Source organism: Esox lucius, chromosome 18, assembly GCF_011004845.1.
Source record: "Esox lucius isolate fEsoLuc1 chromosome 18, fEsoLuc1.pri, whole genome shotgun sequence".
Classification (NCBI taxonomy): domain Eukaryota; kingdom Metazoa; phylum Chordata; class Actinopteri; order Esociformes; family Esocidae; genus Esox; species Esox lucius.
This window is the reverse complement of record NC_047586.1, coordinates 27,179,634-27,193,784: the sequence shown is the minus strand read 5'-3', so window position 1 is coordinate 27,193,784 and position 14,151 is coordinate 27,179,634. Positions and strand designations below refer to the sequence as shown.

The 14,151-nt window shown below is 41.4% G+C and overlaps 1 protein-coding gene across 3 annotated transcripts in view; it reads left to right on the top strand.

Annotated features, from left to right (window-relative positions):
* The window catches only part of kif25 (kinesin family member 25), an 83,436-nt gene extending 69,545 nt beyond the window's left edge, over window positions 1-13,891 (top strand). For all 3 annotated transcript variants that reach the window (XM_034287885.1, XM_029114698.2, XM_029114699.2), the window contains 3 exons: window positions 11,488-11,745; window positions 11,858-12,013; window positions 12,134-13,891. In XM_034287885.1, coding sequence (XP_034143776.1) covers window positions 11,488-11,745; window positions 11,858-12,013; window positions 12,134-12,285 — 566 coding nt within the window. In that variant the 3' untranslated portion in view covers window positions 12,286-13,891. The remainder of the gene's footprint in view (window positions 1-11,487; window positions 11,746-11,857; window positions 12,014-12,133) is intronic.
* The last annotated feature ends 260 nt before the right edge of the window (window positions 13,892-14,151 follow it).

The following is a 14,151-nucleotide window of genomic DNA, read 5'->3' as shown; positions in this document are numbered from 1 at the left end:
TACTGCCCCAGTTCACGGGCTAGTGCATCCACAGTATATTCCTGTTGAATATCACTTATAGTTCTCATTTCATTTGCTATATCTGTTATTGTGGAGGCTGGGACCAAATATTTTGCCTGTAAACCCAAGTAAAACTGAGCAAGACTCTCTGTGAAGTTGTCTTTCACTTGATCACTGCAGAAATTATCACTTTGTTCTGCATCAATGTTAAAACTTTCAGGTTCTTCAAGTTCTACAGGTTCTACATGTGATCCTTCACCTTGGAAAGACCGTTCTGTTAGTTCACATATATGAACTGGGGCTATCTTGGTAACATCCCACCCTTTATGGTATCTGGAAATATGCGTTAAAAAGGATGACTTTACATTGAATGTCTTAGAACATCCATCAAAGGGACATGTTACAGTCAAACCCTCATCTATGTGACCACTCAAATGACACTTTAACTTTTTAAGATCAGCATACTCACTGCTGCAAAAATTAAACGAGCACTTTAACTGTACAGACACATTGCGGTTCCATGTTTGTGTGCTCCTACTGTCTACATGTGCTCGTGACATATGCACAGCAAGGCTACTGTATGTGTTAAGCTTCCTTCTGCAATCCCTATGGCCACATAAAAAAAATACATTATAATTATTTCTGTGTGTTCGGCAGTGTTTCAAGTAATTAGTCGAAGACCGGGCGTTAAAGCCACAAATGTTACAAGTCAACATGTTTAAGAGATTGAATTTGCACTTAGAGGCTTTTGCATATGAACTCTTCAAATTCAGATCAGCACAGTGAAGCACATTCACTTTTCAGATACCTTCAAATAAGCAATCTGCTTTGGGCTGCATGGGCCACTCTTTGGGCTGCAATGTTTTCACTTTAGGGAATGGAAAGTCGTATAATGCACAGGGGAAATCTGATTCTACTTAATCATCACCCCTTTTAATTATTGCAATTTTCAGTTGTATGGTAACGTAAAAAAATGGCTTTTGACGTACTTATGGAGCGCAGGCGGCGGGCTAATGCTAGCGCAGCTAGCAGCAAACGTCCACTCACGCTTTAAAATTACGCGAAACGCACACATTCAGATATCGACATGAAACACACACGACTACCAACTGCCTATCGAGACCAATTTAATGTATGAGGGGGAACAAAAAATTGGCTTTTGACGTACCGGTACTTAGGAAGCGCAGCCGACATGCCAATGCTAACGCAGCTAGCAGCAAAGGTCCCGTGCTCAGCTGCGAGCCACACTACCCTATATAGCTCCGGTTGGAATGCTGCTAAAAACCTAGAAACCTTCGAGACAAAATTAACCAACTAATAATTTGTCCTACATTTCATTGGGGAAAGGCGACTGTCTGACGAGGGGTGCCAGAACAGAACGCCCGCCATGCAGACGTAAATGAACAGAAAACGTGCTTAACATGTTTAACTCAATATATTTTGTTTGAGAGGTGGTACTCCATTCCTATTCTCATTACACACAACCAACCTGTTTCCAACTTTCCATGTGACTCGCAGAACTTCAGGCTGGCACTGACCGCACTGAGTGTAATGGCGTCGGAAAATTCTGGCTGGGGGAGAAAATTCTACCCATACTGCCTTGCGCAACAGCAAACTTTCCGTATTTCGCAAAACGGAGCGAATCCGTAGCAAATTCACGGTAAAGGGACCCCTAAATTTACGGATTTTTTTAACAGTGTAGTACAGGAGTAATGTGTTCAAAAATTTTTGTTCTAGTTAGGATTCTAGCAGCCTTTTGCAGCACTAATTGAAGTTTATTTATTTATTTTATCCGGGTTACCGGAAAGAAGAGCATTTCAGTAATCTAGTTTAGAAGTAACAAAAGCATGGATTCGTTTTTCTGCATCAGTTTTTGATAGAAAGTGTCTGATTTTTGCAATGTTTCGAAGATGAAAATAAGCAACTCTTGAGACATATTTTATATGTTCTTCAAAGGAGAGGTCAGGGTCAAGGGTAACGCCAAGGTTTTTACAGTTTTTTGGGATACGACCATGCAGCCGTCAAGGTTCACAGTGAGATCTGCTAACAACACTCTTTGTTTCTTGGGTCCTAAAATGAGCATTTCTGTTTTTCTTGAGTTTAAGAGCAAGACGTTCTCTGTCATCCACTTCCTAATATCTGAAACACATCCTTCCAAAGTAGCTATTTTTGGGGCTTCTCCATGCTTCATTGAAATATATAACTGTGTGTCATCAGCATAACAGTGAAAATGTACATTTTCGGATTACATTGCCCAGAGGGAGCATATAGTGAGAACAATAATGGGCCCAGAACCAAGCCTTGAGGAACACCAAAGCATACCTTTGACTTGTCAGAGGATATGCCATCCGCACATACAAACTGATATCTTTCCGGTAAATAAGATTTAAACCAGGCTAGAACATATGGGTTTCCAGTCTCTCTAATAGAAGGGAGTGATCAATAGTGATAAAAGCAGCACTAAGATCAAGAACCAACAGGACGGATGCGCAACCTTTGTCTGAGGCCATTAGAAGGTCATTTGTTACCTTCAAGAGTGCAGTCTCAGTACTATGATGGGATCTGAAACCGGACTGGAGGATTTTTATTTGTCTTCAAGAAGGCATTCAGTTGTTGGGAAACACATTTTTCTACGATTTCTCAGAGGAACGTGAGGTTCGATGTTGGCCTATAATTGTTTAATATGTCAGGATCCAGATTAGATTTTTTTAGAAGAGGCTTAATTTCCGCAATTTTTAGTGAGTTTGGTACACATCCGGAGGAAAGGGAGCAATGTATTATGTTTAACATTGGCTGACCTAGCATAGGAAATAGCTCCTTAAGTAATTTTGTTGGAATCGGGTCTAGCCCCACTTTTGCTCCAATTTTCTGGAGACTTGCTTAAGTGCTCTATTATTGTCTGTGTACCAGGGAGCAAGTTTCTTGTTACGTATTTCTTTTGTTTTTAGTGGTGCAACTGTGTTCAATGTGTTTTGCAGTGTTGAGTTTAGATCCTCGATTTGATCTTTATAGATTTATTTACTCTGTCGTTAATGAGCGAACTTGTAATAATATCAAGGAATTTATTTGTAGTCCGAGAATTTATAGTACTTTTGAAACTCATTGTTTGCGGAGCAAGTGGATTTCTTGTTTTAACGGTAAATGTAATAAGACAGTGATCCGATAATCCTGGATTTTGGGAGGAAATTATTTGATCTACAATATCTATTTCTCGTGACAGGACTAAATCTAATGTGTGATTGTGGCAATGTGTGGACCTGAGACATGTTGGATAAAACCCTTTGAGTCAATTATGACTTCAAAGGCTTTTTGAAGAGGATCATTGGACTTTTCAATATGACTATTGAAATCACCAAAAATGTGAATACTATCTGACTACAAGGTTAGACAAGAATTCTGGAAACTCATTGAGGAACATTGTGTATCTAGTTTATGATCAGAGATTAATTCATTTACTGCATCCTTTGGAGCAAGGGATCTAACATTTAGGAGTCCCATTTTGAGATGCAAGGTGATGGTCATTTTTATTTGTGACCGAGGTGGAGAAAGGCTTTATCTTAATAAGGTTGTTTTTGTTAGCACTACCTTGTTTAACTTTTCTCAGCCTGGAACGATTCACAGTGGCAATTTGTAAAGCTGTACTAACTACTCTGGCTATGCTATCGACAGACTCCACTATGCTAGCAGGCTGGCTAACAGCCTGCGGCCTGTCCTGCACCCTGCACATCTCATGGAGGCTATAGGAGTGAGACTCCTGTCAATGTTCCTAGATAAAAGAAGAGCACAACTCCAGCTAGGATGGAGTCCGTCGCTCCTCAGCAGATCAGGCCTGGCCCTATTTCTGGGAGAGTCCCAAAAAGAGAGCCAGTTATCTACAAACTCTACCTCCTGCGACGGGCAGAACTCCATTTTCTACCAGCGATTGAGTTGCGCAAGTCTGCTGTAGAGCTCCTCACGACCCCTAGCTGGGAGGGGGCCAGAGACAATTGCTCGATGCCGACACATCTTTCTAGCTAGTTTACACGCTGATGCTATGTTCTGCTTCATAACCTCTGACTGTTTCATCCTAACGTCGTTGGTGCCAACGTGAATAACAATATCTCTGTCCTCTCTATACTTGCCAGTTTTAGACTTCGCTAGCACCAGCCCCAGATTTGGCGGCCATGTCAGTGGCTCTGCCCCCTGGTAAACAGTGTATGATCGCCGGCTGATTCTTTAGTCTAATACTGCGGGTAATGAATCACCAACGACTAAAGTTTCTAGTTTTTCAAGGCCACCGGTAGAACATGCCTGCCGATCATTCCCCTCCGAAGACGGCTCGGGCCTTGACTCCAACTCCAGTGGGGAAAACCTGTTGAAAGTCTCAGTTGGATTTAGCAACGATTCAGGTTTAACTGGTCGATGGCATTTCTTCCCAGTGACCAAGAGAGAGTTCTTGCCCGGCTGCAGGAGCTGTGCCGGGGGACTAACAAAACTATAGTTTCTTCCTGGTATCACTGACGCAGTTTTTTAAATTTCTACACTAACATAATCCTTGCCTGACATTTGCGTCAGAAGCCGAGCCTCTAACTCTGCTATCTTTATCTGAAGACGATAGTTCTCCTCCGTGTTGTAGCTACAACAATTACAGTGATAAGGCATTTTAATGATACTTAGCATCGGGTGTTCAGGGGTGAGAAGTTCCGTTAATTATGTCCAAAAAGAGTCCCGGTGTAGTAAAGTTGGGTAAGAGGTCAACAGATAAAAAAAATTTGCATTGGTAAAACTCTTAAAGCTGAATTTTGACCAATTAGTTTATGTAGAATAAATTCGAAAAAGTTTGGCAGGTAGTCAGGTAGGTAACAGCAGGCAGCGTACAGCACGTCAACAATCCCACAATGCAACAGGTGGAATGATAATAATTATGGGGTCCTCATAAGTGTTCCCTCACAATTTCAATATTGTCTCATTCTTTTACATCACAAGAACCTGACATTTTAACAGGGGTTTGTAGACTTTTTATATCCACTGTATTGATATATTTTACAAGGTAATACAATACCAATCTGCTGTATATGATCAGTCAATAGCTCAAAATTAAATTTGCTATTATCTGTGATTCAAATATACAAGTTCATTTGTAGGACAAAGACTGAGAAGATTAATTGAAATTAGTATATTTTTACAAATATGTAGCTCACCCATTCAAATGTGTGTGCTTCGATAACGTCAGTAGTAAATGTAAGGTATAATGTGTCAGAATGGTGATTTATGGCCCTGGAGGGCGGGACTTCCAGATTGATGTGACAGGTGGGCGGGACATACGATAAACCAGAATAGTGTTATATCAGGTGGGTTATGTTTGATGTTTAACAAATGGGTCCTAGGGTTCCGTAATGTTAAATTCCCAGACATTAAACAAGTGCTGTGTCAGCGGCAAGATGATTGATGTTTAACAAATGGTGTTTGGCAATTCTATAAACCCCCCCTACGGTGTTTTATCTTCTGACAAGTGCTACAACAGATGGCCTACAACCGGTGGTTGTTAACCTCTCATGTTTTATGGGATGATTGGCGTGGTCTGTGTATTTAAACCATGCAGACATTGGTGATGGTCATTCAGTCTTGCCTGAGTAAACTTACCTATAATACAAAACATGGCGGATTGTGCGACGATCAATGTTTTGGGTGAAACACCGTTGAAAGCTAACATCTTAAATAGGGTACATAGATGAATATTCTACAATAACAGAATGCATTTCGCGGGTACCTCCTGTATATAGAATAAAAGATTACGATGGTGATGTGATAGTTGGGACCTTTTATGAACAGGAATTATTGAAAATAATCGTGGCTAAGGATAAAACTTTTAAAGTGGAAGCAGTTCTGGATGAGAAAGTACAGAAAGGGAAGATAAAGGGTCTTGTGAAATGGCTTGGTTGGCCTGAGAAATTTAACAGCTGGATACCATCGAAACAAGTGCTTGACCTAGAAACTGGATAAAACTCCAGGATTTTCAGGATCACGTCATTTACATTGACTGCGATCAGCATGGGTGAAGGTGGCTTCTACAAAACGCTGCCCAGTAACTCATCGAGACAAGTTTGAGCTATACCACATGCCAAAGGTATAGATTTGAAAGGTGCCAGGGAAGTATCTTTGATAGAATTCCAGTACCCATATACGTGGAAGACTTTTACATGGGGTGAAAACGCATTTGAACTACATGACTTGAATAACGACAAAACTTGGAAATATGAACTCAACACTGGTTATTACAATGGTATAGTAAATTGAGTGGCAGGGCTCAACAGTTATATAAAACCACATGGTGTATGGGCAGGGTATGATGAATTTAAAAATAGAATGTTTCTAAAAGGTGAGCCCCATTTTAGTTTGAAATTTAGTACAAAGCTGGAACAGATATTAGGCTTAAACCCAGGCGAGCGGTGGTACGCCCCATGGTATGGAACATTCCCCACAGATATTCTGGCAGGGTTTAACACCCTATACATCTACACAGATATAATTGATTATTAACGTGTTGGTGACAGTCATGTCCCGCTGTTGCGAACTGTACATATTGCAGGGGAAAAGAACAAAGTTGTCACAGTGACGTACGACAAGCCACACTACGTACCTCTTAGTAAGAGTCAGTTTGATGAGATCTGTATTGAGGTCAAATCGGATCAAAACCAGTTGGTTTCAAAGGTATGTTGAATACTACACAACACAGGCTGGTAATGGTTTACCGGGGTATCATGGTAGTACTGCAATGTATGGGGCTGGTCTAGGTGGCCTTTTCCTGAGGGCTTTTCCATATGGCAATACCTTTGTTGAAGCAATAGCAAAACCACATCTGAAGAATGCGACAATGTAGTTGGCAATGTTGTCAACAGTATTATGTCACGACAAACAAAACAACAGGACGGTTCAGGATTGATGGTTATGACTCGAGGTGTTAGAAACAATGTGTTCATTGTTGATATGTATGTTGTTACTGCTGGCTGCAATCTAAATTGTCCCTTGGAGATAATAAAGTTACCTTGAACCTTGAACCTTGAAAGAGACCACCTGGTAGGAAGAGCCTACCAAAGAGTAAAAAACGCAAGAATGAGACAAAAACAAGAGCCACGGTTAAAAGAAGACATACAGCTCAGAGGACACTCAAAGGGAGCACCTCCTGAACAGGGTCGTTGATAAGATAGGGTTGAGGCCTGGCGCCTTGGTTGTGGCCCTAATTGCTTCTAAGAACAGGGCATGCTGACCTAGGTCTTCTTCTATATGTGGCAACCATGAACAGTCTAGAGCAATTTCAGGCCTAGTCTAAAACAGTTTATTTATTACAGTTAATTTACAGAATAAAGGATATAATAATAATAGGGTAATAAATGTATCCTTAACACTCCCCATAGCCCATTTATATGAAGAATACAAGAGATTTTTTGTCACATGTAGCACACAGTCAGTACTTGCCAGAAATTCCTGCAGTTCCTTTAATGTTGCTGTAGGCCTCTTGGAAGCCTCCCTGACCAGTTTTCTTCTTGTCTTTTCATAAATTTATAGGGACATCCTTGGTAATGTCTGTGTTGTGCCATATTTTGTCCACTTCATGATGACTGTCTTCACTGTGTTCTATGGTATATCTAATGCTTTGGAAATTATTTTGTACCCTTTTCCTGACTGATATCTTTCAACAATGAGATTCCTCTGATGCTTTGGAAGCTCTCTGCGGACCATGGCTTGTGCTGTGCGATGCAACTAAAAAAATTACTTTAAATGATGGCAGGTGTGTAGTGACTTCTATTTAACATGAGTTTGAATGTGATTTGTTCATTCTGAACACAGCCACATCCTCAGTTATAAGAGGGTGTGCACTTATGCAACAAGGTTATTGTAAGGTTTTTATTTTTCATTTTTCACCCTCGAAGATTTCAGTTGTTTTTCAATTTAATTGTTCACATTATAGGTCACATTAAAATCTTTGTCTCATTCTTTTACATCATATACATACCTACACATAACCATACATACCTACACGTAACCTTAGATCGCAAGATGCAGGCCTTTTAATTGTACCTAGAATTTCTAAACAAACAGTTGGCGGCAGGGCCTTTTCTCATAGAGCTCCACTCCTGTGGAATGATCTGCCAATTAAGGTTAGAAATGCAAACTCAGTGCAAACTTTCAAGTGTCTACTAAAAACTCATCTCTACAGCACGGTTTATAATTAGGTGTAGCCTGGCCCGGGGGCGTGAAGGTGACCAGTAGGCTTGATACTGTCCACCCTTGCTGTCTTGCCAGATGGGCTCTCGTCGCTACTGGGATGCCCTCCCTCCAATGCCTTTCGGAGGAAGAGTCACTGGCTTGTTGTTGACTCTCTGTTGCGCACTTGTGCAATTGGGCTGTACGTTGCTGGCAATACTCGGCCCTCATTCAGGGGGGTTGCGGTTGGTGGGTGTCCCTTTGGTTGATGCCTGGCAATGCGGGTGGATTGATTTCTTGCCTGTTGGGCCCTGTCCGGGGCCTCCCCCGGGTAGGGCCACAGTGTCACCGGACCCCCCTGTCTCAGTTCCAAGGTGTTACGCTGCTATATTATTGTGCTGGGGGATATGAGGCATGTACTACTAACTTTTCTCAGTTTCCTCCAGTTTTAAATTTTAGAAGGAGATGAGGTCCTGGTCCACACCTGCGGATTACCTGGTTTGGGGGGCCCGTTGCTGTCCCTGTCCTTGTCCACCTGGTCATACTTCTGACCTAGTCTAAAATCAAATAGACTCTGGATTTAGCCCAGAGAAATGTATTTATTATTCCAATTGGACTCTTAATATCTCACCCGGCACAGCCAGAAGAGGACTGGTCACCCCTCTGAGCCTGGGTCCTCTCTAGGTTTCTTCCTAAAATTCGACCTTCTTAGGGAGTTTTTCCTAGCCACTGAAATTCAACACTACTGTTGTTTGCTCCTTGGGGTTTAAGGCCGGGTGTCTCTGTAAAGCACTTTGTGACAACTGCTGTTGTAAAAAGGGCTTTATAAATAAATTTGATTGATTGATTGACATCACAAAAATCTGGCATTTTAACAGGGGTGTGTAGACTTTTTATATCCACTATATGTAACTCAGCGTTCAATAAATTTCAGTCCGATGTCGAAAGTTTTTTTGATCTTACTTTGTTTCAGGAGTTCATCAAATTATATTAAAACAATTTCATAATCCACATGTTTTATTGTCCAATTCAGAGCATTTAGCTTATAGCTAACACCCTTTGAAAGAGAGTTGTTGGTTTTCCTGAACGAGAACCAAGCCACAAAAAGTATTAAGATTTCACCTGGCTACAACATGGAATGGCAGTTGTCTCACCTCATGTGCAATTCACATTTGCTACAGCGCCATCTAAGGACACGGCGGTGTTAAACACAGTAAAGAACTGTCCCCCAAGAAGCAAGTGAAGTAGAGGCTATGCGAATAGTTGAGCCTGTACCATGTAGTGGAAAAGATTATGGTAAGCAACGGTGAGAGACTGCTGTTTCAATGTGTTTACGGTACATATCTACACAAAGGTAAAAACAAGCAGATACACAGCCCACACCACCTCATCGACGGCTATCCGCCAGCGTAACAGCAGTCGGGCCTGTGATGGTAATTCTATCGATCAAAACTTTTAAAGGAGTAAGTACAGAGACAAAATTCTCTTGGCACAATTAATAGTTTATCTGCAAATAGAGAGACGCGTCAAAAGCTTACAGGATAATCATCTGAGGAGTCTCTAAAGCATTTGGAAATACATTCAATACTTACAGAGTAATAGGTGGAGATAAGAATCTGCATGGTCATACCATAAAAACAACCTATGTTCCTTATCCATTGTACTAAGCAAATTATACACATAGCTATTCGAATTGCACAACATGCAGCATTTTCACAGCACATAATACTTCAACCCACAAACCCCGCCCAAAGTCGTAAAGTCCAGGGCTTGGCACCAAGTGAGTGCTGGATTACTCGGCCAGGGGCTACGGGCCCTCAGGCTGTGTCAATGGAAACAAAACCGTCTGGACTTTGGGGTTAAACACCAGTGTTTGCCACCAGTGGAAACAAGGAATTTGCTAATTTACTCCGATTTTTCTTTTAATTTGTCACACATCTGTATGCAACATGACCTAGAACTAGGTAGATTGCTGCCTAGGTTAGTTTTTCTGTCTTATTTTGTGTGTTAAATCAGTGTTCTGCAACAATTCATGGACATCAGGGAAACAAATCCTGTGGATATATTCCTAGATTTTCTCATAACATCCATTGAATTACTGGACATTCTGGTCAAAGCTACATCTGCTCTTTGTCAAGCTGTAAAATACGCCACTGGAGAGGTAAGCGCGCCAGGACGCTAGCACGTTCTAGGATCCGTGGACTACGGACTCCGCTACCTGGAATATTCCTCATCAATGTGCAATCACTGATAATCATAAACTGGACGAACTTCACTTGCTTTTGGACAAAAACCAAAAATTGCTTGGTTTTTCAATCTTCTGGGCGGAGTGCAATACAGAACTCTCGGGTAAAACAAAAGGGGAAGGAATATGTTTCCACATCCCACAACGGCTGGGGCAATAATATCCCTTGACCTGGAATAATTTTTAGCAACTGTAGACCTTTCTACAACCCGAGGGAATTCTCATCATGTATCCTGGTTGGTGTCTACATTCCACTATCAGCCAGCGTGCACAAGATACAACGGCAGCTGGCCGAACAGATTCTCCAGGCAGAGCAGTCACATCCAGTCTCCTTAGTGAGAGTTCTTGGTGACTTCAACAAAGGTTACCTAAACCATGAACTCCTCAAATATAAACAGTTTATTAAAATCTGGACCAGAGAGGCAAAGTTTCACCCAAAGGGCGGGCTGTCCCCCCACCTTATCCCAAGGAACTAAGGACAAAAGAAAGCACTCTTACAAAGAAAGCACATCAGAGGATGTACTTCCTGCGACAGCTGAAAAAATTCAACCTGGAAACGACTATGAAAGTGCATTTCTACACTGCCGTCATAGAGTCCATCCTGACCTCCTCCATCACCGTCTGGTAAGCTGCAGCCACTGCCAAAGACAAGGGCAGGCTGCAACTCATCATCCGCTCTACAGAGAGGGTGATTGGCTGCAGTCTCCCATCTCTTCACGACCTACACACCGCCAGGACGCGGAGGCAAGCGGCAAAGTTTGGGGGTGATCCCACTCAACCCGGAAATTGACTATTCATTACTTTTCCGTCTGTCAGAGGCTGAGGTCTATCGGGACCAATCAGGATCAATGGATCCCAGGATTTTCACTCTTTTCCAGGGGGTCACATTGAACTGTCTGTAATATTGGGGAGTCATGAACTCCTGTCCTCCCCTAATTCTACACCCCTGTCTGTTAGTTATTATTGTTGATAGTACGGTTAAAAAATTCAAAGAGCATTATGTGGTCCGGCACTGATGAATAAAACCAACTAATTTAATATATAATAATGCTCTCTAGCTCGTAGATTGCAAAGCATCAAGAAAGACATGCTGCGCAAGGAACAGAAGGAGTGGTGGAGTCCCCGCTGTCGCCGTGCCAACCCCACTGCCCGCCAGTCAGGGGACGAGCGCTCCACTAGCTCCTCCTCCTCGCCCTACCACTCCCCCAGCCACTCCCCCATTCACTCCTCTTGCCCCTCCCCCAGAGACAGCATCACCCCAGCTCCCTTCAGGACCAAACTACAGCTGGTGGACCTGGCAGGTAGCGAGTGTGTGGGTAAGTTGTGAGAACAACATCATATATTCACCCAACATGTTCCATGATTCTTGTGTAGCAACTGTGTCCAGTGGTGTGTTCATGCTTTGAGTAACAGTGTGTGCAACTGTAGGTATGTCAGGGGTGACTGGCGCAGCCCTGTGGGAGACATCGTGTATAAACCGCAGTCTGTCTGCTTTGTCTGATGTGCTGGGAGCTCTAGCAGAGCATCGGCCACACGTTCCCTACAGAAACAGCAAGCTCACACATCTACTGCAGGACGCCATCGGTAAAAAACACACACTCATCCAGAGTTTGTTGATTTCCTTGGGTGCAGTTGGTAGACACTAATCGTTCTGCTCTCCTTGTTCCCTCTCATCGCCATCCCATTCTCCTCCTTGTCCACTAGGTGGCGATGCAAAACTGCTGATCATGCTGTGTGTCTCCCCCACCCAGAAGTATATGACTGAGTCTCTACAGTCTTTGGGCTTTGGCACTCGAGCTCGCCAGGTTCAGAAAGATACACCTCGCAGGAAGAACACTGCCCTTAAACTGAAATAATATATAGACTGAAGTATATAGACGAAAAAACAAAAATAAGAATACAGGGGAAGAATGTTCCCAGGCTGCAACAGCATTGTCAAGGGAAGAACACTATTTCCCTTCAAGTCAGAGTTCGTTTTTATAAATCTCTTTCCCTACCATCTCTATCCATTAAAGCGTAAAAATACCCCTGATTATCTATATTTGAAAACATAGGCATGTATGTTAATATTAAATTATTTATAACGGGATGTTGTTGCTTTACTTTTACATGTAGAGTACATGTTCATCTATTTGAACACCTGCTTGATTTGGTTTTCAAATCATTTTGTTCACAAATGTTAAATTATTTTAATCTGTTAACTTTCCTCTCCCATCCTAGCAATGTCCTTCTGAATAATATAAAATTACCATCTTCTTTATGTTGTAGAAGTTATTGATAATATATCTTAGCATGTAATCCTTCAATTGGCAAATTCATTATATATTGTTACAATTGTAATTCCCTCAATTATGTTTAATCAAAGGTTTTAAACCAATGGCTGCTTCTATCTTATTGTTATTGTACAATTATACAGCTCTGGAAAAAATTAAGAAAAAGGAAGGTTTTGAGTGAGGATCAGAAAGGTTAACATTATGAGACCACTGCTAACCACTTTCTAATTTTTCAAACTTTCCTTTTCAACATTTTTGTAAAAGAAAGAAAAAGGCACAGTGGTCTCTTAATTTTTTCTAGAGCTGTGTATTAGGAACTGGGTGCCTCAAATCATGAATGCTGAGTGGCAGATTATAAAGCCCTTTTTACATCAGCAGTTGTCACAAAGTGTTTTTACAAAATTAAATGTAAAACTGTATACCACAAGTAGGATATAACCACAATTGTTACTGTTTTAATGTCATTAGTAACCAGTATATAATAGCAAAAAGCCATCTTGGAGAATTGTGGCATATGGCCAGTATACCACTGCTAAGCACTGCATTGTACCTAAAGACAAATTAGTTGTGGTATATTGGCCATTCCCTATTTCCTCATGCATTATTGCTTAATTATGTAATTGTATGCATACACATATACATACATACACATAATGTAAGAAATGTTTGGAATAACTCGCAATGCCTTTCCCAAAACACAAACATCTGTGTTCTGTATAACACAATATTACATGTATTTTTGTTCCATTCAAAGGTTGAATAAACACTTCACTAAACTGTGCAATCATGTGTAACCAATCAGGATTCACAGTTTCCGTCGTAGCTACGTAAATATCATGTGACTCGAGGTGATGTAATGTCGATAGACACATCTATCCCTTGTAATCAACATCTGAAGGTTTTATAATTTCTGTTTCATGCAAAATTGTTAAACATTAATCACATGTTAATAACGGTGAATACAAGGTTAGCAATGTTTTTAGTTTTCGCTTCCTAGTTGTTGTCGTAAACATTGACTTCCAGTAAATTGCATGTTTTTTCTTTTGTAATAACCTGTTTGTGTAACGATCCCAGCCTGAGGGAACCGTTCCACCTCTTGTTTTCTGTTTGTCCTTGTCTTGTCCTTGTATGGTCTTTCCTGTTCTTGTTTCGGTTAATCAGTATATTCATTTCACCTGTGTTTAGCCCCCACCTGTTTCTGTTCTCCTCGTTAGTCTGTGTATTTAGTTCAGCCATTTTCTCCCTGTCACTGTTGGTCATTGTGCTTGTCATGTTTTCTGAACTCCTGAACGTTTTGTAGTGCCCGGCACTCCCGTTTTGCTTTTGTTTATTAAAAAGGAAATGCCTCAACATTCGGCGCCTGCCTCTGTCTCCCTTTATGAAACGTGACAGTTTGCAGGTTCCAGTTGCTGGTGTGCGAGATAAACCTTGAGCAATTGGACAACTCAA